The sequence below is a fragment of the Clytia hemisphaerica genome, unplaced genomic scaffold (genome assembly GCF_902728285.1).
Source record: "Clytia hemisphaerica strain Z4C2 unplaced genomic scaffold, Clytia hemisphaerica genome assembly, whole genome shotgun sequence".
Classification (NCBI taxonomy): Eukaryota; Metazoa; Cnidaria; class Hydrozoa; order Leptothecata; family Clytiidae; genus Clytia; species Clytia hemisphaerica.
Window position 1 is genome coordinate 237,297 of NW_027104405.1, and position 24,731 is coordinate 262,027.

General features: G+C 35.0%; 3 protein-coding genes and 1 long non-coding RNA gene across 4 annotated transcripts; 1 reads left to right on the plus strand and 3 right to left on the minus strand.

The window, feature by feature from the left end:
* Window positions 1–850: 850 nt before the first annotated feature.
* Window positions 851–1,771, minus strand: LOC136819997 (uncharacterized). Its single transcript, XM_067076232.1, has one exon. It carries the CDS (start codon window positions 1,769–1,771, stop codon window positions 851–853), a length of 921 nt encoding a protein of 306 aa, XP_066932333.1.
* A 3,849-nt stretch (window positions 1,772–5,620) lies between these two features.
* LOC136819992 (uncharacterized) lies at window positions 5,621–7,070 on the minus strand. The gene is made up of 3 exons (XR_010848512.1): window positions 7,021–7,070; window positions 6,631–6,691; window positions 5,621–6,303 (listed from the first exon to the last, which is right to left on the minus strand). It is a non-coding gene; the product is annotated as an uncharacterized lncRNA (long non-coding RNA).
* A 5,128-nt stretch (window positions 7,071–12,198) lies between these two features.
* On the plus strand, window positions 12,199–17,571 carry LOC136819994 (prostasin-like). Its single transcript, XM_067076228.1, has 7 exons — window positions 12,199–12,628; window positions 13,253–13,450; window positions 14,310–14,584; window positions 14,912–15,098; window positions 15,975–16,415; window positions 16,533–16,764; window positions 17,087–17,571. Exons 1-7 carry the CDS (start codon window positions 12,565–12,567, stop codon window positions 17,247–17,249), a joined length of 1,560 nt encoding a protein of 519 aa, XP_066932329.1. The 5' UTR covers window positions 12,199–12,564; the 3' UTR covers window positions 17,250–17,571.
* A 174-nt stretch (window positions 17,572–17,745) lies between these two features.
* Window positions 17,746–24,082, minus strand: LOC136819998 (phosphatidylinositol glycan anchor biosynthesis class U protein-like). Its single transcript, XM_067076233.1, has 12 exons — window positions 23,835–24,082; window positions 22,668–22,732; window positions 22,490–22,564; window positions 22,236–22,298; window positions 21,990–22,087; window positions 20,917–21,017; window positions 19,791–19,888; window positions 19,351–19,481; window positions 18,940–19,083; window positions 18,597–18,721; window positions 18,207–18,349; window positions 17,746–17,926 (listed from the first exon to the last, which is right to left on the minus strand). The coding sequence occupies exons 1-12, from the start codon at window positions 24,025–24,027 to the stop codon at window positions 17,813–17,815; spliced, it is 1,350 nt and encodes a 449-aa protein (XP_066932334.1). The 5' UTR covers window positions 24,028–24,082; the 3' UTR covers window positions 17,746–17,812.
* Between the last annotated feature and the right edge of the window lie 649 nt (window positions 24,083–24,731).

Below are 24,731 nucleotides of genomic sequence, written 5' to 3' on the forward strand. Positions count from 1 at the left end.
ATAAGCGGGGGGGCTGGAATAAAAATGTCCTGGGTGGAAAATTTTTGAAAAGGAGGCTAATACAGCTGAATTAGGACAAAAAAGGGAACTTTCAAAAACATTTTCCCAAAAATTAATAAGCAGGGGTTTCGGAATAAGAATGTCCTGGGTGGAAAATTTTCGAAAAATTAATTAGCGGGGGGGACGGCTATTAAGTACCCGAGAGTAGAACGATGTAAGACTGAAGGACTCTTGAAGTTAAATTTGAAATTGCAAAATTTTGCTCTGCATGAACGAACGCGTTTGCTTCAAATCGCAAAAAGGAGGCCGTCTCTTTTTGAGGAGCACACATTAGACAGTTCTACGTAGGTTGTTAAAGTAGGACGTCATTATCTAAAAGACAATAGATTTTTCATGTGTTTAAAGCATGGTTTTATCATAAGGGTGGTCCAAATTATTAGCAGAAATCGAGGAAACTTGTAATTGATGTCATATGATTGGGTTTTTATAGAAAAAAACCGTGCACCCCCTGTTGAGGAGGTCCAACCTTTTGTGACCTACCCCCTTGGAATTCCAGGCAATTTTAGGATCATACCCCTCTGGAATTCGGCTTATTTTTGACGGATTTTCGTCTACCCTTATGGAATTCCACTGCATTTCAAACCTTACCCCCTTGGAACGGAAATAGACCTCCTCAACAGGGGGTGCACGATTTTTTTCTGGAAAAGCCCATTCTATTTTCAAAACGTGTAAAATATTACAAGACATTTTGTTCTTCAAATAAAAAAAACTCCAAATCACAAAAATATCCAGCAAAATTATTTTAATCTAAGTTGATGATTTGATTGAGCTAGATCAATGTTTTGATTGTTTAATAGCATTTGAATTTAGAGACATCGATGCTGTAGAGGCCTGTTTTTGGGAGCAACTGAGGAGTTGATTCAATTTTAACATCACATTGTGAAATTTGGAGGACCAACATTTGCAAGAAATTGATGCCCAATTCTTGACCGAAACATTTATTATTGATAACGGTCACTCGTTGGGAATAAGGACCTCCGAAAGCGAAGAAATTCCTTTTGACAACCGTCTGATTTCGCACCATGCTGAATCCTTCGTTGTCTTGAGTGAAGATGATTGGATTTCGTTGAACGCTCAATACGTTACCTTGAAGATGGGTTCCTTTCTTGATTAAGTAGCGTCCATTCATTGAGCTGACAACAAAATCCTTTCGTGCGATTCCAAAGACATTTGAGACAGGGGTGTCTGATCGTAGAACTTCCATCACAAATTTTGTGATGAAGGGAATGCGATGCCTCATCAAGTTGCCGAAATTTCCTCGAGTTAATCTTTTCGACAGGAATCTTTTTGCTTCGTTTGTGATTTGTTTCTGTTGGATTGATGGGAGATCTTTCCAATAATGGAAAACTGCTTTCATGGCCAGCTCAACTCCACCGGCTGCAAACCCGAAAGTGAAGAACATTAACTCCTTCTCAAGGGTGGCTTTGTGTGGTGTGTTTCTCAATTGTTGAGCAACAGGAGTTGTGCGGACGAACTCTATCACTTTTTCATGAAGTTGTTTATAAATTTCATCCTTCGATCCATAGTTTGGATCTAGTTTCCTGATGAGTTTTTGGGTGGTTGAGAACCATTGCGAAAAGAGCGGCTGATTATTCAAGGGTTTTCCCAACAGCAATTTAATCATCGTGTCTTGATTAATCTGACCGATTTCATTTGAAATATCAACAGGCTTGTCGGAGTCGACATAGACAGCTTGGATTTGTCTCTGCATGTGTCGGAATGTTTTCAAAAGGCCATAGGTTCGGAGTCGCTTTTTCAAAAAACGATATTGTCGGCATTTCTTCTTGTCATGACTGATCCCTGAATGAAACAGACAATAGTAAAATCATTTACCACTGGATACCTCTTAAAACCACACACCCCTTAAAACTTACAAAATTGCACTTTTGGCACCAAACTTGGTTTAATATTGTATAATTTACTTTTTGACAACCTCTTAAAAATGTACTTTCATAAAATTTCGACAATTTCAATTATCAAAAAGTGTCGCAAAATTATTCATAATTTTATCAAAAATCCCTTCAAAAAATCAATTTTTTCGAACCTAGAGATTACACATTTAAATTTAAGGTAATAAAACCTATACTTTTTTCGAGAAAACCCATTTTGTGGCGATAATTGTTGAAAAAATTATACACAGTATTTCCATCATCTATATGTAGCTTTTAAGGTGTAAATAGCTAAAAAGGCATTTTTTCACTTCCTCTTGAAAAACTGAAAACTGGCTTCTACAAAACAGGGAGAAAAACGATCACATTGGATGAACATTTAAGTTAAAGTCTGTCTCGAAATAATTTGCAGCTGGAGAAAAAAATGGCTGTAACTTTAGACAGAATTCGAATCAAGTTGCGATTTTGTGCTCGTTAAAAAGATATTCGTGAGTGGAATATTATCAAGTAAAAAAATTGAGAAAAAAAAAAGGAAAATGAAAATGAAAAATGAAGAAGAAAAAAATCAACTTTTTGTAGAAATGTGGTATAATTACCATTTTCACAGGAGTGACTCTTCAATCTTAGATCATCATCAATGTGGAAAAATTTTTCAAAAATATTCATTCAATCAAAAGATATCAAACAAAGTTTATTGCTGGTTGACTCTATAAAATAGTAAAAACTGGTAAAAAACGACAAAAAAACAGCCTTTTGTCGATCAACCAGCAATAAACTTTGTTTGATATCTTTTGATTGAATGAATATTTTTGAAAAATTTTTTGACAGTGATAATGATCTAAGATTGAAGAATCACTCCTGTGAAAATGGCAATTATACCACATTTCTACAAAAAGTTGATTTTTTTCTTCTTCATTTTTCATTTTCATTTTCCTTTTTTTTCTCAATTTTTTTACTTGATAATATTCCACTCACGAATATCATTTTAACAAGCACTTAATCGCAACTTGATTCGAACTCTATCAAAAGTTACAGCCATTTTTGTCTCCAGCTGCAAATTATTTCGAGACAGACTTTAAAAGAGATTTTTCTATTTATGAGTTTTACGCGTTGCATAGCTGTGAATACTTTACATAGTGACAAAAATCTTTGCGTCTAGAAATTTTCGTCATTTCGCGAATGTGCTAAAATTTCAGAGTAATTGATTACTTTAGGCAGAGATTTGGAAAAAGAGGATAAGAAATGCGCTATTCATCTATTTGAAGCGAGGCTGTAGAATCTTTTGTTTCTATTGAAATGTCTGCGGCCGATCGATTATTTTCATTCTGAACCAATCAGAGCGCTTGATTCGTTATGCGCACAAGACTAGAAGTACAAACAAAAAATGGCAGCCGTGATTGATATCGAAAGTGAAATAATTTTTTTTTAAATCAGGGATTTTGATATTTTTTATAAGCACTTTTCACTTTGAACGTAGTGTTTCTCAAGCCTTCGTCGTTGTGCTTGAAGGGGAGAATTACGCAGCTTCGACCAAAATATTTTCCTTATAAAATGATCGAATCAATTTATACATACTGTAGCTAAAAGAATTGAAATTTACATTATAAAACCAAAAATGATAAGCTTGTAAAACCAAGATAATTTTTCGTTATTTCTTGGACTAGAGTTTCTAATAAACAATATCATGAAGGCCTCTTCAGCCGGGTAGCGATGTTGGGTAATAGAACAAATTGGAGGAAAGGAAAAAATAGAGCTCAAAAGAAAAAAGAAGCGATGATAATTCATGATATCAATGCTAGATCACAAATATCATGAAATCTTTCTTTTAAGAGTTTTATGAACTCGAAAGAATAAAGCATAAAATAATCTAAAAACATTATTGAAAAAAATACAATAGTTATACAAAACAGCTCCATCTAGGGATTTCCCCTGATATAATGATATATCTATCTAGCAAATAAAACAATTAAACCCAAAAGGGTTTTTTTATGATTCACCTTCATATATAACACCTGGGAAATTATAAAGACGTATTGCATGAAAAAAATCAGTATCATTCATGACTTAACTTGAAATAAAATTGAGAAGACTATAAAAAAAGACCAAAACCTGACAATTGATTTTTAATTAGTACTGATTCAGATTGTATAACTTGAAAGCTGGACTAGAAAATTATATAAATGCTCCATAGAGGACTAAATCCTATACATGTGTAACTCATTGTTTAAAAATTAAATACATTTACATATGTATGGTGGCCCATAAGTGCCAAGTAATTTTTTATTGAAAAACTCAGAAAAATATTTTTTTTATAAATGAAAATAACTTTCATTTTACAATTTAAATTAACTTTCATTTCAAAATCAATTTAAAAGTAATTTCGTTTTCAAAATGACTTTAAAAACAACTTAAAATACGACCCAGCAAGGCCACACAAATGATTTAAATTTTGTTTTAATTCTCATTTACTTTTCGATATCATTTTAAAAAGCATTTTGTTTTTTTATTTTTAAAATCACTTTTCTCACGTAGCCCATCAGTGCCAAGGACAGCTTTGTCTCCAGACCCCTACAGGCTTAAAAGATTGAAGTTACTATGGTTACTTATTGGTTTGTTTACAGTTCACGGCCCATCAAGGCCAAAACAACTTAGTGCTTAAACCCCAAATATTTTTACAAATGTGTAGGAGAGTATAAAATGATAACCTTTACTCCAGTGTTCTATGGTACCATAAATGAGAGATTTTATGTCCGTCACAGTGCTTTTCCTTTCTATTGTTCATTGTTTGGCTGGTGGGTTGTATTGTCTTGAAAAATTTACTTCTTTTTGCAGACAAAATTATTCATCAAACAATGGGGAACATGAAGAGCCTTTGTTTTGATGGGTGTAAATAAAGAGTCGAATTTTTTCTTAATATGCAGCATGCGAGCATAAAAGGAAAAATGTTGAGAAGAGAGGAAATACACTTTTTTTTATATAAGAACAATTTAAGAACAGTGGAGAGGCTGAAGTTAGAGAGTTATAGGAAAAAGAATCCCTGGTTGCCCTGGTTTCTAAAATCCTCTAAATAGTAAAGTAAATAGCCAAAACTTGTTTTTTACCTTGGAAAAAATAAGAACAAAATAAGAACAATTCACGGCTCAAAGTGCCAAAAAATTAAGAACAGCCGAGCCTCAGCAAAAATTTACTGGTTCTTATAAAAAAAGAGTGTAATAAGAGGGAAGTTTTATTTACTTCCAACCCCTTTCATGTTGCCGCTATATGCTTTAATATTTTTGGCTCCGAGGAAACCCCAATGTGACCCCCCCCCTAAAACAAACAACTGGTTCGCTCTATTATCAAAAGAAACTTTATCTGTTGAAATTTACTCATTTCTATGAGTGGCCTCAATGGGCTGTCAGAATAATTCTTTTAAAATAATTTAAAATTGATTTTAAAATGACATGGCCTCGATGGGCTGAGTTGGAAATCGTTTTTGAAAACAAACCCGTTTTTAATTTGAAACGAAAATAGAAAGTAAATCAATTTTGAAATCAAAATTTAGTTCAAAACTTAAATTAAAAGCTATTGCAAAAATGAATGTGAAAAGTAAATTATTTTGAATTTTTTTTATAGAAATGTCAAAACAATTTAACTTGGCTCCCATGGGCCACCATACATATGGAAAAAATATTGGCAAAATAATCATTGTGCTCAAAAAAACTTGTGATATAACAAGTGAAAATATGTGTCCAAGTAGAATTGTAGAATTTAAATAGAAGCACTTTTGGGGTCTTCTAGTCTGCTAGTTTGTTTACATTTGGTAATTTTGGCCCATGTGTTTCCTGGCTCTGATGACTTGTTTGGACCATATTTCCAGGGACAACATGGATACAAAACAAACATTCAAATATATGCAGGTTCGAAAAATATTCTCCAGACTGATCAAATTTACATAATACGTGTATGGAAATCCACTTTTTCCAGAGAACATTTTCCAAGTATATATCCAATTTCAAAGGATATGTAGGCGGTGCTCAACCAGGTTTAACTGTTCATATCCACGGTTGTCCAGAAAACATTTACAAAATATCAACATCCACTGCATATATTTATTACTCCATGCTATTCTGTTTTGGTCAAGCTAAATAATGCACGTAATATAGTTTCTGCAGGTTTGATTTCCTCTTTTAGCATACTTTTCCCGTATGCCTTAACGTGAAGGTCAAAATGCAAAAATGTTGAGTCATTCTGAGTCAATCTTTGCTTCATTGCATCAGTGCTTGGATGGCCAATACTTAACTTTCCGTGGGCTGGTTTTTCTGGGAAGTGTTGTTATAAACATTATTTCATAGAGAAAATGACGATAACTAGCCTGAAAATATATAAAATGAAAATCTACTGTAAAACTAGGGCTTTTTTGTAAGCAATCTGTATGAATTACCCTAACACAGACTGTAAACTGGTAAAGTCCACCGATGAAATTATGTTTTGGCTGAAAAATTGTCAAAGCCTTGTGAGTCAATCCACTGACCGGTCAAAATCATGGCCCATCAATAGTCAGACTTTATAAATATCACATGTTGAAGTTATTTGAACTTTGCAATGTTTTTGTTGTCGAAACTTGAAATTTCCAACTATAAAGTCAATGCTTTCCCTAGATAAAGCTAAAAGTACCACAGAGGAAATCAAGTATACTTACTGAGAATCTCAATTCCATTACCATAGAGGAAGTTTTTCTAAGATTACACTATTTTTTTCATCTAAAAGAAAACAACAACATTATCAATCGATATTGCCCATCTTAAATCAAAATGCCAAGAAGTTCTAGAGAGTGCCATGGAAAACTAAGGCATAGGTGGTCACAATCAACCTTCCTACTACCCATAAAAATTATGTCTGCAACACAAAAAATTCATTCAGAGCAATACAAGCCAGAAAGAAATTGGTCCCAATTTTTCAAAATTTCAAGCATACCTATGTCCGCCATCTTTACTCCCAGAATATAGAATGATTTTCCTCGATTTTCTCAGGGGAAACCCACAGAAGATCAAAGATTCACACCCCAGTCTCTTTTTCACAAAGAACTCACTGGAAAGCTTTATTCAAGGACTTTTTTCTTGAACATTGGTTAACCTGTACGTAACGCCATTTTGTTTCGGCCTTCCTTCTTGCTCAACTATTCTACAGCCTTGCTTCTTCAAAGGGTGCCGAATTCAAAAGGAAAGAATAGGAAAACAGCGAGCGGCAGCGGCATTTCTTATCCTCTTTTCCCAAATCTCTGCTTTAGGCGTACAAACTTTCGCGAGCAGAAACTTTCGCGAGGACGAAAAATCGCGAAATTCACGACATTTACTTTCGCGAATTTAACGGAAAAATATTTTTCGCGAGCATAAACTTTCGCGAATCAAGACGTAAAATTGAGAATTTTCACATGAAAAAATGGCTTAGAGACACAAATACTTCTTGGGTTGGCTTGAAACATTTGTCCTTTGACTTATTAGTCTTTTAGCAGGCTAAAAAGTGCCATAAAAATTACATTTTATTCAAAGTTTGAAGTTTTACAGATTTTCTATTTTGTCAAGAATTTTTGACCAGCATAAACTTTCGCGAATGGCCCTTCCTAGAATTTTTAAAGACATTTACTTTCGCGAAAAAGGCCAAAATTCGCGAAAATCGCAAAAGTTTCTGCTCGCGAAAGTTTCTACCTCTACGCCTAAAGTAGCGTGAGACATAGACTGCTGGTATCCATTAACATAACTCCCCACTAACAAATCAAACGGATTCGTCCCTCGTAATAACACTGCAGCTTTGTAGAAGTCGCAATTCAGACTACTTTAGGCGTAAGCGTACTCACTCTCCTCTCCTCTTCTCCTCCACTCCTACTCCCACTTCTATCCTCCAAACTTTCCACAATAAAACTTTTTCGAGGTCGAAAAGTCGCGAAATTCATGACATTTACTTTCGCGAATTTCAGGAAAAAATATTTTTCGCGAGCATAAACTTTCGCGAATCATTGGCTAAAAAGTGGCTTATTGTAATTTACGGAATCAGATTCCGCCTTTTAATTTGCGGAATCTCATTCCGTAAATTACTAATCTACGGAATTTGGCAATATCTTTCCAACCAATTAATATTTTTCAACCAAATTTAGCATGCATATTACCAACTAACAGATGCACCTTCACAAATAAAATCAACTCTTATAACCTACGTAAACGGATGTTACGACAGAAAAACTTTTAGCTCCGAACTGATTCCGCAAATTACAAATCTACGGAATCTGCTAACATCTCTCGAAGGAATTGGTTGTTTCAAACCAAACTTTGCACACATCTCGACATCCATAAGACGCTGTTCTGTGCCTAATTTGAACATTTGAAAAGGTCGTTAACGGCAGCTATTACGGAATAACGTAAAATCACGTAAGGGACTCTACAAGCCCTTGTTGAAAAAACTCAAAATCGTTGTATCTCCCGAACCGATATGTTTTACAAGCCCAAATTTTGCACAAAGAAGCCCTCCACAAATATGAAAATGCGTGCCAAAAATCAAGTCTGACACATGACGTGAGGGAGACTTACGGTGGAAAAACGTAAGACTACGTAATACACTCCAGCCTAGGCTGGTTAAGGCAAAACTCGAAGTACTCGTAACTCACGAACCAATGAGTTTCAGAACCCCAAACTTGGCACAAAACAGCCCCTCATTACACGCTTTTTTTTTAATAAGAATACACTTTATAAGAATCTCCATGATGAAATTGGCCAACAAATTAAGAATATGGTAAGAATATCACCATCATGGAATTTAGCAAATGAACCTAAGAATGCCATTTTTAATGCATTTTAACCTGTAGATTGCCAATTTCGATCTTAACCTAAGAATACCGTAAGAATATTTTTAGATGATTTTCGCCAAAAAGTTAAGAATATCCATGATGAAATGGAAAAACACCATTCCTATGAAAAAAAAGCGTGTAATACGAACTCGCATGCAAAATTTGAAGCTTATACCATAACGCTGTCGTGAGTTATTTCAAGATTCCGTAGATTAGTAATCTGCGGAATGAGATTCCGCAAAATTACAAATCTACGGAATCTGCTAATAACTCTCGAAGTAATTGGTTATTTCAAACCAAACTTTGCACACATCTCGACATCCATAAGACGCTGTTCTGTGCCTAATTTGAACATTTGAAATTCCGTAGAAAGGCGGAATCTGATTCCGTAAATTACAATACTTTAATGGGATAAATTTTCGCGGGGATTAAATTTCGCGGTTGAACTCATCCGCGAAATTTTAAGATTTCGCGGGGATTAATTTTCGCGGATGGCACTATTGGGGGGCATTATTTTCTCGATTTTGTGACTTTTACTGTCAAATCATGCATATTGGTTGTTGAAATACACATTATTTGCGCCTCTTTGATGCAAGTAACCATTCAAATAGTATTTATTTGACATATTTTGAGTTTTACTTAGAAATATTTCGCGGATGGGCCTTTTTCAAATTTCCAACGGGACTTATTTTCGCGGATGACACCCAAATCCGCGAAATCCGCGAAAATTAATCCCCGCGAAAATTTATCCCATTAAAGTAAGCCCTAAAAAGTGACATATGTTCCTTGAATCTGCATATGGAGTATGCATACTCGGAGTATGTGAATGTGATAAAAGCGGTTGTTGTTTGACTAAAAAGGGGTCAAAGGCTAGAAATATGCTTAAAATTTTATATTTATTACGATTCGGAAGTTTTATAGATTTTCAATGCTTTAAAGAAAATTTCGCGAGCATAAACTTTCGCGAATTACCCTGTTAAGAATTTTAAACGAAGGAACGTATCCACCAGTGCTCAAAAGGTTGAATTCCACAGATGCATATTCCACACTTTTGATGATTTTGCTGACATCATAAAGTGCTCTAACAGCTATTGGATCTGCCAACACTACCCTTTTTTCTCTTTCCATTTGAACTTTGAAGACAGTGGTTTTATATCCAGTGGATTTCACCAAATCTGTCATGAAATAATCGTGTCTCGTTTTTTCACCACCCAAGTTGACATATGGATCGGTACTTCCCAACTGTGGAATTTCACAAATGTCTTCCTTTTTGTAATAGCTTCCATAATAATCTTGCTGGTGATCAATCAAACTTGCATGGCAATGCAAAGCAAATCACCAAGAAAATAGTTTTATGAAATACCATACTCCTCATATCTGCACAGATGCGAAGCCAACTTCCAACTGTCTGAAATGAATCAGTGCTCGGTCAATTGGACTGTTACAAAAATTTCTAAACAGGGGGTTGGACGAACCCATTTACCCCTTGGAAAAATGACAAACACTTCTTTAGACCTCCTGGAAATTCTTCTCAGATTTATTTCTCAGTCATTATAAATGATATAATATTTTTTGAAAGTTGGGTAGTATCCTTTTATCTTGGAAAATTATACATAAGTAAGTTACTCTTAGGTGCCAAATAAACAGGGGGTTTGGAAAATTTTCGAAATTTTGATAAACGGGGGGGGGCCTAATTGCCGGGGGGGTTGTACTTCTGAAAACCCAGAAATAAGGTAAATATAGACTATTTAAGTAAAATCAGGCTATTTAGAGCAAAGTAAGGGGCCTTCTCTTTGACAACTGAAAATATTCTTAAAGATTAATAAACAGGGGGGTCTAATAAGTTCCGGGGGGGTTGGAACATTTTCGAAAAATTAACAAGCAGATGGGGGGCCTTTATTTGGAACCTAAGAGTACCAAGTTAAAAGGGCCGGCGTTAAAAGGGCCAAGATTTAGCAATTTTAACCTATAATTGGCGCCCTAATTGGCGTAAGCCTAAAATTAGGCTGTGGCGTAATAACAGCCGGCGTAAAAGGGGCCAGCGTTAAAGTAGGGCTGGTGTTAAAAGGGCTGATAAGGTATTTAACTATTCAACTAGGGACCCACCCCTTCATTTTGGTATCGATACTAACTTGACATTTTGAATTTAAAAAAATAAATTCTATATTACGTATTCACTATAAAAACTTATATAACTGTTTCATAACTTTATTGTACCGAATAAACCCTGTAACATATCATAAAATATGACAATTTGATGACGTCAACAAATAACCTATTCCCTTTTAAAAGGTGAAGTCCAAAAGATTGGGTTTCACTTACTGTAATTTTTCAAATCTTTCGAAATTGGTTTAAAAGATTCAACATGAAGGAATTCAAATCATTATGTTGGCAGTAAAGAGTTGGTTACAATTTATAAAAAAGCATATTCCATGTGCAAAAGTTAAAAGTTTCTGTAAATGAAGACTTTGTTCCGTGAGTGCAATTTCTACCCTCAAAAAGGTCAACAGTTGAGAGTTCTTATTCTAAACTAGAGCTGAGCTGTTCTTTATTCTTTAACTTTTCCACTTTGATTATCCTCACGACTTTCGAAAATCGTGGTGTTTCAAAAAAAAGTGTACTTTTCGGACATGTTTGTCAGACATTTCCATATTGAGCTGAGGTAGGAAATGTTTGCAAAAAATCTAAGCGTGAACAAAATTTTGGAAAAGTCCCTTTTGGTCGAAAGTACAAAAGATTTGGTAGCTCTCCTTTTAGCTGTAAAAGCCCTGCTGAAATGAGAACAATCTTGCAGTAGTTTCTTTTCCTTGATATTTTCCTAGAAAAGTACACGAAAGCGCAACAAAGAGTTTATGGTTTCATTGAGTAGGATGAAGCGTGTTGAAATAACATTAGCAAAAGAGAGCTGCAAAAGTTGTTGATGTTTCTAAATTGTCCACAAGGTTGAGTAATGTTCACAGAGTTCCAAGAATCAATTTCACCATAAAGGTCAGACAGGGTCAGTCTTAAAAAAGTTTTAAAAGGTACAAGGTCTAAACACATAAAACTTAATGATGTGATTTTCTGACGTCAATTGTGTTATCGAGTTTAAGTGCAAATTAACGAACTTTTAAACTTCAGTACTTTTATAGTCACTTTATCACTAGGGTGTTGCTTCGACGTAAAATAAACAAAATCAACAATAGTGTTCAAAACAAAACAAGCAATTCTGGTTCAAACATTTTTCAAACACATTTTAATCACTTTTTGAAACAAAAACATCCCCTTTTGCAGACCGCGAACAAATTGAGGGACTATTTAAAAAACAAAACCTTCGACTTTGAACTCGCGAAGCATGCTGACAAACTAAAAGTTTCGTAATCAGCAGGAAAAGGGACTTAACCCGTTTTTGTGTGTATATAAAACTGTCCGCATGAATCCTTAGGGGGTGGCTGCTCAATGCTCACATTTTTCTTTATTTTGAAAGCAAACATCTATGAATGATGAGCAGTAAGGAGACACTCATTGATGTAACATTCTCTGCATTTTCCATCTGACGTCTCGTCCCTCTTATAAGTTTGCAAGTAGAAGACAATAGAAAGCAAAACACAACGGAACAAAGAAAGTGAGTATAAAAGGGAATGGAGAACAGTGTCCGTTTCACATTATCAAGTCATAACGTGTAAGTAAGGCTGGCTGGAACAGCTTAACGCACAGGCACAAAAACCGAAAACTTCATTCTCAAAAAAACCAAAAGTCTTTTTTTTTATTTATCTCATTTTTCATTCGTTTCTTACATCTTTTTGGATCGCTAAAATGGTTGTTGTACAATTGTTTTGGTGCATTATTTATTGTTATTTATTGCAAGCCCACGGAAAAGGTACGTTGCTCATTAAATTATTCTTCGCATTTTTTTAATTCAAAGTAAATTTCCGTCAATCTTTGGAAACGCAGCGTTTTCAAAAATGAGTCTACAAAAATGGCAGATTAATCGTTGATCAAAGGACTAGTCAATCAAAGTCACATGTCAGTCAAAGTGAAGTTGCTACTTTATAGAACTTCCTTCGAAAATGTTTCCAAAGATTGCAGACTGCCAACCTTTCCGTCCAAATAGCCAACTGATTCTTTTTACTTCATAAATTCTTTGGGACCATTGCTTTTTGCCATTGTGTGTAATTCGGTTTTGAGCCAGATATTTGAACCTGATGGTAATCTGCAAGGAGGATAATTGCACTGATGATAAAATCACATAGAAGATTTTTCTTGTATAAATATATTTTGTTCCTATGTTACTCTTCTCAGGACAGATCATTGCCTCATGAAAACGAAGGGTCAAGGGGGTCAAAATTTACTAAATAAAAGCAAGGTTTTCAAGTTGCTGTGCAATCGAAAATCCAGACGTCTGGTATTTCATCCTCTGTACATCCCTATAACGACGTAATCTGCCAAGGTGAGGACAGGACATGCTGATTTTAACATTCACTGTCATTCTTTTTCATTACAGCCTTACCAAAAAGCTTGACCACTGTGAATTATGACAATCCTCTGCACACGGTACCTTGTAATTTCGAGATGGGAGCCATTTGTGCTGGTTATGAAAGGGATTCAGTATCTCCTGCCAAATGGTTGATCCAACAAGGAGCCACAAGTTCCCAAGACACTGGCCCATCATTCGATAACACACTGGGCAAAGGTCAAAATGGTATGTATAAATGACCCTCAAATCATAAGTTTTGAAATTTTGTTTAGTTAAAGTAAAATTCTTCAGCAAATATAGTAGAATATCTAGGTAAGATTTCGCAAGGTAAAAATTTGCTAAAATTTAGAAGCGTTGCCCGCAGTGGTCAAGGCTATCCTAAAAATTTTCAATGAGCTTTGACGAAATATTGGGATACTATAATGAAGATGTCAACCTCGACTCGAAGGAAGGGGAAGTTGACTTCGTCATCCCTATTCGAGTCGAATACACAACGTCACAACACTTTATTGACAAGTGGCTTTTACTCAACTTTTGAATGCGATTAAACAACAAATAGAACAACATGATGCAGACAAAATAAACATCAAAATACCGTGACCATTCGTCTAATCTTTCCGTTACAAAGAACAGGCAGTGCTGTGGAAAAATCAACCTTAAAAGAAGCTGTTGAAAAAAGAAATTACTCTTTCTATCGGCCGTAAAACATAATCTACCTGGTACTGTATTGCTCAGGATCCCTTATACAATATGGTGATTTTCTCAAGAAAAAAAGTTTTTTTCATATGCTATTCCACAAATTTAGGTTTTAAGGTCCTCATTAAAAGATTTTCTGTATGGCTGCTAATGCGAATACTTGACAGCTACTCAAGGAAGTTTCGCAAAAATGCTTCACATTCCAGCGTAAGAAAGGTCATTGAGTGGGTGGTGGGCGTTTTAACCCTTCAAAATATTCTTAAAATCAAAAACATCGAAATAGTTCTCACGAGCATAAGCAAAAATAAAAAATCCATCTCGCAACATATCTGGTCAAAGTGTACTATACACGACCTGAAATACTATAATAGTAATATACTTTTTGCAGGATGGTACATGTACTTGGAAACTTCCAACCAATTAAGTGGGAAAGTAGCGACGATACAGACAGTGCTTCTGGACCACCAAGTCACACAGGGAAAGAAACTATGTTTGAGTTTTTACTATCACATGTACGGTCACACTATGGGAGACTTCAACATACACGTTGATGTACCTGAAGGAAATGGAATGACCAAACATTTCGAGTTGAAGGGAAATCAGAAACAGCGTGACTGGCAATTCGGAAGGTTCGCCTTTGACACACCACAAAAGCCATTCAAGGTAAGCAGTAAAGGTCTAAAGGTTGGTCTCAACCAGTTAAAAACTTGTTTTGTTTACATTAGTTTCTGTGACAAAACTCCTTTACTACGTTGTACTTCATCACAGAACTCCCCGTAACTTACAGAGAATCTGTGTAGTACTGGTGGTATACGTGAGATAAAAAGGCTAGCACAACGTAAACAATCAACTGCTGTTCGAAAGCAGGAAAATTGGTCTATCTCCCTTGCAATGTGGTAATGTGCATGCAAGAACATGTTAAAGCCACATGTTTCGCAGAGGAAATATGATCAGTTTTGATAACGCGTTATTTCACAATTTCTTTTGTAGATTGTATTCAAAGGGACGACCTCGTTTAGCTATTTTGGAGACATTGGTTTAGATGATATTGACTTGAAATTGGTTTCAAGTAAAAGCTCATGTGACTTCTGGCCAACCAATGCTGCCACAACGAACAACAATGCCATTCCCACCCTTCCTTTGGTAACTATTGGTCCAAATGGAATTCCTCCAGTTGGTAGGTTGTTGATCTCTTACTATTACGTAATATCATTACAACAGCTAACTTAAGGGCTCTGACCATAGTGAATTTTTCATAATTGCCGTGTTTAAAATGTGTTTTCTGACTGATGTAACCAACAAAACTATGGCATGTTATACATTTTCTATTAGACAAACTATTCCTGAATCTGAAAATTTAAAAATTGCATTGAAAAAATTTGATGAAGAAGAAAATGAAGACTTTCGCGAGGAAGAGTATTTCAACTTTGAAGAGCTTAGTTTCGGCGAAGAAAAAACATTTTGAAAAATTTTTCGCAGTTGATGGTGTATCTTTTACCGAACAATAAAAATTTTTGCGGAAAATTTTTGTAAATGCTTCTTTGTCTCGAAATCTTCAAAATAGTGGTTTTTCATCAATTTTTCATCTGGATTTTGCTTAAAAAAACAGTCATAACTTTTGACACATCTTTTAAGAAAAATTTTCCGCAAAATTTAAAATAGTTCAATGCTTTGCGGACAGAATAAAGAAATTTTGAAACACAAAAGTTAATTACCCATTAAAACTAAGCATTTTTTGTAAAAGAGGGTGATGCAACATATTATTGACATCTTTTTAAAGTTCATAACCTCATTTTTGCAATTAAATTCTTAATTTCTCTTAAGGGATTCGATTAAAAAGCAATTTATAAAGGCAATTCTTTGTTAAAAGTGTTAAAGGAACCTGAAATATAACTTTTATGTTCAAATACCAAAATCCATTTTTGGAGTATGGTCAGAGCCCTTAATGCATGATAACTAATAAGGAGGCGACAATAAGGCAATTACAGACTAAGCTTATAATAGAAGTAGCTAGAACTATTTTTTAAAGGAGAAACTACTTTATTGTTCACAGGGAATGGACCATCGAAATGCGGTCGCCGTCAAGTACCTGTTGGAAGAATTTTCAATGGCCAAAACGTGTACGCTGGAAAATGGCCTTGGATGGCTATGGTCTTGCGTCAACAAAAGGATGGCACGTACAAGCATATGTGTGGCGGAGCATTGTACGGTGGACAATACGTCATCACGGCCGCACACTGTCTTGTGGAAACCAAACGTAACAGTCACATTCGCGTACGGTTAGGCGCACACCTCCGCAAGGCATCAAACGCAAACCAACAAGACTTCGACGTCAGTGCCATCTATATTCACACCGACTACAAGAAGAAAGCATGGCATGATAATGACATCGCACTTTTGAAGTTGGATAAACCAGTGATCACGACCGATTATATCCAACCCATTTGTTTGACTGATAATCAAATCAATCCTGGCGCAGAATGCGTGGTTACAGGTTGGTGAAGCTTTGACATCTTGAAATCTTGATAAAGACTGATCGATGGAAAGAATTATTATTTTCCCTTTGACTTTCTATCTATGTGTGTACATTTCTGTGTTCAATTTTTTTAAGGATGGGGAGAGTTTTGGGCTCAAAGCAAAGATAGTGAGACCTTCAATTACGCCCATCAGTTGAAAGAAGCACGCGTCGAACTCAAATCTATGAACCAGTGCAAGAAGGTGTACCACGATAGTTTGCTGACCAAGAACATGCTATGTGCAGGTCCATACAATGACAATTTCGCCGATACGTGCCGTGGCGATTCTGGTGGCCCTTTAATGTGCAAAAATAATGACAAAAGTTGGTAAGTAGCAATTGAACTACCTGTACCAGAAAGGTTCAGTTTTACTATTCCCTATTAAATCTAGAGAAACGCTTCTGTATTAAAGAATAGGTAGATGACGGTGCATTCAAGGGGCCATCCATATAGTACGTACGCAGTGAAGGGGGGAGAGGAGGTTTAGCAAAAGCGTACGTCTATTGTTTAAATGACGTCATTTCTATTGTTCTCTGCGTAAAACGGGGAGGGGGTGTCAAATATTTGGAAAATTTTTGCGTACGTACTATATGGACGGCCCCCAATAACAAATAATCAATAACAAATGATCCATTTTTAATCATCACAGGTCACTAGTTGGAGTGACGAGTTGGGGACACAGTGACGGATGTGGACAACCCGACAAGTTTGGGGTGTACACCAAGATGTCTGAAACATCTTCATGGATCACTCATACAACACTATACCCTCATCTACATCCAACACTTCATGGGGAGAAAAAGAAGAATTGAGTTTTCTTGATACAACGACGGAATAATGAACCACAGAGATGCATTTGAACAATAGAATGACGAAACAAAGACATTTTGACGATGTGAGGATTTAAATGACGAAAAGAAGTCGACGATGAAAACTGAGGAGCATTTTAACAATGTTTATGCTTCTAACGATTAAAAATTCTTTTGGTGACTTTTTATATTAATTTCATTATCATTTTAAACTTTTTATTATAAGTACGAGATAACTTTGACTAACGTTGACCGTTTTGTAAAGTTTTTTTTTTAATAATTTAAGGTTGTGTCGAAAAATGAAAAAAAGTTCTTCTTTAAGCGATATCCCGTTCTTTCTTGGCTTTTTTCACAATCTTGAAAAGTTAAGTTTCGAGAAAATGATTTTTTGACCGAATTGAAGTAAAGCTTAAAGAAGGAATTTTCCCGAACAAGAGAAAAGTGGGCAGTGCATTGACAAAATAGGTTTAACAATGAGAAATATAAAAGCAATGACGAGTACATTTAAAATGAATTGTTCTTTGAAAAAACAAATTGTTAAATATCTTACTACCTAAAAATTTCGTTCACTTCATGATGACAATCCCTTCTTTTCCATCTTTGGTCTTCGGTGAGAGGCCGTTCTTCAAGTGAAATCGATGACGTAGAAATGCATACAGCACATCCGACAGTAGAAACACCTGGAAACGAATCCAAAATTATAAGCTTGGTGGTGCCGGCCTTCCATTATTCCAGAGTATGTAATATTTCACCAAAATAGTGCTGTACGCACTATATCTTTAAAAAAACGCTCGATCGTTGATCTCTGTCTTAGCTCAACAGAATTGGCTCTCTCGGATCCAGTTACTTTCTTTAAGAACTTAACGGTAAAATCAGAATTCATTTTAAAGCATATCCAGGCGCCTCTTCTACCCTAACATAGCAAACCGGAAAAACTTATCAGGTATTATCATTTAATACCTGAGCAGTGTTGTAGGCGAGTGTCACTGCATAAAAGAAGTTAGCGTTTCCCATGCCAGCATAAATCCACAAATACCACATGGAAGGGGCCAACAGTGAAGTGAAGAAAAACATACCGGCTATCAACAGAAAGTTACGCATGTCTGAAAAGGAGAGAGCGAGCATGTATATTATACTTTGACTGTCATTAAAATTTTCAGAAGGAATTCTTTACAAAGTTGAAAAATCATTATCAACATCCATTCTAGTTGATTGGGAACTAGTCTGGTGAAAAAATATCTGATCATTATTAGCATAAGGATCGAGTGCCGCAAATCTATTGTGTGTATACTCCACGAAAAGCAATTGAGGTATTGTTAAAAAAACTGAAAGGTTGATAAGAAAGCTTACATGGATAAAGATGACTCCACAGAGGGATCAACGCGAAGGGCAGCGATAAATTTCCCATGTTTGAATAGGATTGAAATAGAACCATCAAAGACAGCAAAGCGTATGATAAAATCATGGGTCGATTTCTGGAATGAAAAAATGAAGACTGTTACTCATCATTGCTAGCTGTAAAAATACCCAGGGAGGCATGGTATGTCCCTAAATAAATGTCACTCCAAGTGTTACTACAAAAACAACAAAAAGTCAAAATAGTTTCTACAAGGGTCAAAAAAAAAATTCGAAAAAAGGGACACTATATGACACTTTCATAATTGAAAGGCAGGAAAAGGAAAAGAAGACCCACCTGAATACGATAGCAAGAGGGATGGCATAGATGAAGACATTGATTTGATACACCACAAGAAAGAACAATCGAAAGTGATCGAACATTTCTAAGAAGAAGTACCAAAACAAGCCCATGTTTGGCGTCAAATCAGGTGCTTGCAATCTGTCCAAACAAAAAAAAAATGTTGTACTTCATAATTCAAGATATCTTAAATTAGAATATGGCTAGGAAATGATACCTTCTAGCTTTAGAACTCTGATAATGACCGGCTTCTCTTTATTGATGATGGCTGAGAGCAGTCTAAGAGTTGAACCATCTACGTGATGGTTTATACAGGTTGAAATAGATCGAGCAAGGCTAGTACAATACAGTCAGTTATGATAACTGCTGCACCTTTAGAACGCAGCATTAGAACATTGAAAAACTCACATAAAGCCATATACAGCATCGATATAGTCCCATGAATGATTTACTACATACGAACCATACAATAAAGCAAACAATGTCAGGAAAAACCAAGTCAGACACGCAAATATCTTCAACATATTACCATTAGCTCCCTGAAACAAAAAAGAAATTGATCGTGACTTACGTCGAATAAGGTATAATATCAAGCTAGAGTAATGGACTTTTATTTTGACATAATAGAGGAGCATCAAATATTTCACTTGAGAAAAAGCCATCTGAGACAATGTTTTTTTTCAAAGGTTGACTATCAATCATTAACCGAGAAAGGTTGATAAGAAATAAGATGTTATCTGTTGGTGTGCTTTGATGACTGAATTTGACTGAATGAAAACAAAGTCTCAAAAGTTTATCATCATGCTTTAACTGTTCACCAGAATAAAAAATCCTTTTTTCCCTCTCACCTTTTTCACGGAGAGAATGACAGGAACAATGAGCATGATTGGATAAAGTGAGATGTATGAAACAAAAGCAACACAAATGCTCGCCATTGACCAATATCCTGAAAAGTGAAAATTCTGTTTTTAGATATCGATATTCATTATTTTTGAAGCAATAACTTTGTGATACGCACGACTTGTTTCGGTGACTTAAAGCAAAATAAAGTTTTGAAATAATAAAGAAATGATGGGAATAATGTTCACCATCAGCCGAATTTTTATTCTTTGAAAAGGCGTAGTATTACGGAAGTATAGCATTTGATGTTTTGCAACCTATTAAATCGAATGAAAAAGTTTTGATTGTACACTAAATGTAGCAAGCTAGATGTTGGATGAAAATTCGAGAAAATGTCAAAAAACCGGTTTTTCCGGCATATTTCCGGCATTTTCGGCCGGAAAAAAAATCGGGCTCCGTCACATTTTAGGTATTGTTATTTTGCTTCAGCGTGCAAAATTTCATAAAAAAATATGAAGTACAGCTGAAGAAATTCAAGAAATACTGTCTTTCCGGCGAAAATAGGTCGTTCCGGCGATTTTTAAATAGTTCCGGCTTCAAAAATCAATATAATTGAAAATTGAAGCATACTTGATGGTGGACATTGCTATTAATAATGTTTTTGAATGAAAAAACAACCAATTATAAGGAAAAAGTCCAATGAAAATCCAGAAAAACGGCGATTTCCAGCATTTTCGGCCGGAAAAAAAAATTTTCTCAAAAATCGGACTCGGCAATGTTTTCGGCATTGCTAATACGCATCTTTGAGCAAACAATCAGAAAGAATTAATGATAAAATCTCGAGAAAATGCCAAAAAACAGTTTTTCGGACATTTTCGGCCCGAAAATCGGACTCCGTCACATTTTGGGCATTGCCATTTTGCATCTTTGTGCCAAAAATCAGAAAAACTAATGAGCCAATCTCGAGAAAAGCTGGTAACAGACGAACGGACGGACGGACGAACGGACAGCGGTTAATTTATAGGAGGACCTCTAGGTAGGTCCAGAAATTCAATGTGTGAGGCTCACAGACAGGATATACATAGATTCAGTAAAAGAGATTATTTTCTACAAAATTGGAGGATGAATGAATACCTTTAGACATGGAAAACAATAAGAGTGAAATGACAAAATTGTTAATAACATTTGTAGATTGGGCCACGCAAGTCAAAATGGTGAATGGATTTAGCAGATATCTGGAAAGGAAAGGTGGAAGCAATATTATTAACAAATCTTTCAGCTAACGACCTTACAAGTCTGCAAAATAAACAAGACGACTTGAAGTCGAAAATTTCACCTAGAATTTGAACTACATGGGAAAAACAAGAAGTAGATGAAGCTAATCTGAAATCTACTTTACATCGAGCCTTAATGAAACAATTTTACAACAAGAACAACGAGGCTTAAAATCGCTAAAAAAATAATACCAATTTAAGAACAATTGTTGTTTAATTTTTAAAAACTCTCATAGAGTAAATGCTTGTAAAAAATAAATATGCTCATATTGTGCGCCGTCCCTTGTTTACTTTGTAAGAACTTATTACCGGAAGGTATATCACCGTCTATCAAGACTTAGTGATTTGATTCTTATAAAGTATATGCTTATAAGAAAAACGAATATGCTCATATTGTGCCCCATCCCTTGTTCACTTCGTAAGAACTAATTACCGAAAGGTATATCACCGTCTATCAAGAGTTATTGATTTGATTCTTATAAAGTATATGCTTATAAGAAAATATATATGCTCATATTGTGCCCCATCCCTTGTTTACTTTGTAAGAACTAATTACCGAAAGGTATATCACCGTCTATCAAGAGTTATTGATTTGATTCTTATAAAGTATATGCTTATAAGAAAATAAAGAAAAATCAAAACTGTGAAGCTAAAGACACAAAGATATAATGACGTAATCCAAAGAAAACCTGCGAAGATCTTCCGTGGTTATACGAGCGTGTAATTTGTAAATTGATTTTTATGAGTTCGTCCACCGTATCAAGTACTTTCGTTTTCTAAATTTTCGTCCGATATCGCCGCCGCCGCACCATGCCTAAGTTAGTTATAATTCAACCCAAATATAACGTAGTTCAACAACACCTTTCTTCATTACAAGTATAATTGAAATATTTAAATCAGCTGAAACTTGACCAATGACAGACGGAGACTTACAAATTTAAAACAATAAAGTGAACAATAGAATTCTCTTTGATCCAAATACTCTTTGTGTCTGCGGCATACTCCTTCTTCTCGGAATCTTGTGCTGAAAGCTGAAAAAGGCCATGAATTAAATTAAAACTTATTAATGAATAGCCATTTTGTGTACCAGGAAATTTAATCGATTTAAATAGGAAAGAATTCCAGGAAGGATGGTATTGCATAATAATACGGGCGAATAAATAATAAATAAGAGCGTACCTGAGAAGCAGTATAACATTGACACAACTTGGACAACATGATTCCAGTTGCTAAATCAGCCATCTATGAAGGCATTTGATACAAATAATATCGGTTATGAGATTTTCGAACAAAAAGGGAAGACACATCCACGCATTGGTCGATTCATCTGTCACCTTCTCAAAAGACGTCCTTCAATCTTTATCGTGAACTTTCTTATTGACTTTTTCTTTGAAAATGAAGAGTGCTTTTCAAAACACAAAAATTTATTTTTTAAATGTTCTCACCACAAAGAAGGGGACAGTCCACTTTGATGGAAGTAACTTGAACATCTCTACGATCAGTGGTGGCTATAAATGAAAAAACATATTATTGAATGACTAGATTTACATTAAATTAAACTGATAGTACTTCGAACGAAGTGAAGTGCACTGGAAAAAGTTGGCAACAAACCTGATGACACACATCTCCAGAGTACGGTGAAAGTCCCAACTGTGACAACGTGATACATTCTTCAACTAAAACGAAAAAAAATACCACTTCTATAGAATTTCATCCCCATCGCCATTAAAATATTTTCATATTAAATTTGCCCATGTGTAAAATCTGAAGGTTATAGCTTGAAAAATCGTTGCATTGTTTCTCTCAGTTCTAGGTTTGCTGACCAAGGGTATATACAACGAAAAATTGGCTTCAAACACCCGCACCCTTCCAGACCATTACATAATCGACAAAAATCGCCGCTAAAGTGATTTTAACTAAACCTTCACATCGGTTAGAATATAAATTTTGGCATTTGTGTAGATCTTTGCAGTGCATCTCGGATGACGTCAGAATCATACAATGAAGGTCCGATGCAGAGAAGGGCATAGTCATGTTCGACGTCTGCCAAATTATTATTACTGTGCCAAAACTTACATAATGTGGAATATAAATTAAAATACTCAAAACTTCTCTATGGAATTTAGCATAATTACAAAACAATTTAATTTATTTGTTCAATTGCGTAAGAAGTTTTGGCAGATCATATTAAAAAGCTTCCATTTTTCATTGAGTACTGTAGGAATTTTTAAAAAATGTTTAATTTCCAAGGCAATTTAAATGGGTTTTTACCCGGGGGGAGGGGCACTTAGGCAAAAATGGATGATGGGTATGTGCGGACGGTAAGGGTCGGTTTTTTCACCTTTCAAAGTCTCTCTAAGGGTCGGAAAAATCAGAAAGTTTTAAATTAGTCTCTCTCAGGGTAAGAAAATTCAGGATTTTTAGGAAATTTTTTGATTTCCAGAAAAAAATTGTAATAAAGTCTCTCTAAGGGTATGACTTTTTTCAAAAATCGAAAAAAAAAATTCAAAAATTTTCTCTAAGGGTCACCTTTTCATTAAAAATCAGTCTCTCTAAGGGTCGGTTTTCGGAGGTCTCGTCCGCACATACCCCTCATTCGCCAACCCTAGTACCCCCCGGGGGGTTTTTAAAAAAAATCGAGAAATTATTTTAATGAACTCTTCTCCTAACTCAAACTTGTTATTGTAGTTCATTAGGGTTGCAGTTTCAAAGATTTCAAAGATTTCAAAGACTTCAAAGATTTCGGCCCTTAGAAATTTGAAATGAAAAGTTGATTACCTCTGAACCAAGATGTTATGGGGCTTGATATCTCCACCCTTCGTTTGAAGACTTCACCAAAATCAAAATAAATCAACAGCCACCTTACAACAGTTGAAAATAAGATAGTCAAGGTCCATTTAAGAATCATCGAGGCTGTACCGTGTCGTGATTTTAGTGCCTTCATTTCTTCTGTTTTTCCTTTATTTTTCATTTTGTTTTCTGTTAGACGTTTTTAAATTTCAATTTCTAAGAATTCCTTTCATTTTCTTTCTAAAATATACGAGAAAATAGACAACAAGTTATTACATACTTCTAATCAGTAAAATATTTTATATTGTTAAGTATGATAAATGCATTTGCTTGATTTGCTACTTGGGAAAAATAAGAAGTTTTTCAGACATGTGTTGGGAAAAGGAGCCTAGGAAAACCAATGATCTCGTTTCAATTCCAGTTAATAATTTTCCGTATATTTAATGTCTACAAATATTGATACCATTCCTAATTTACAAAAGACAGTTAATTAATTTCATCAATACAAAAATCTCAAATTAAATCTTTATATACAAAAGAGACTTAAATGACATTTGGTAAGAATGAATTTGAAAACCATTTATAAACCTATCAAAAACCGAAAATAACCCCAGAAAGAATGAGAGATCCAGTTTTAATTTTCATACGATTTTTACTAAACATTTAGTCTGAATCTCCTCAAACCAAAAAATTAAAAAATAGTTTAACATATTATTACGAAGTATTCTTCAAAACATCTCTAGATAGAAAAATGAAGGGTGCATGTTTAAACACAAAATGTGAGTGACAAATACAAAGACAGTTAGATGCCCTGATAATTAGTCGGAGCTGCTTGAAGAAGAGTTGTCATTCACATCTATAAAGAAAAGAGAATGATAGAATAAA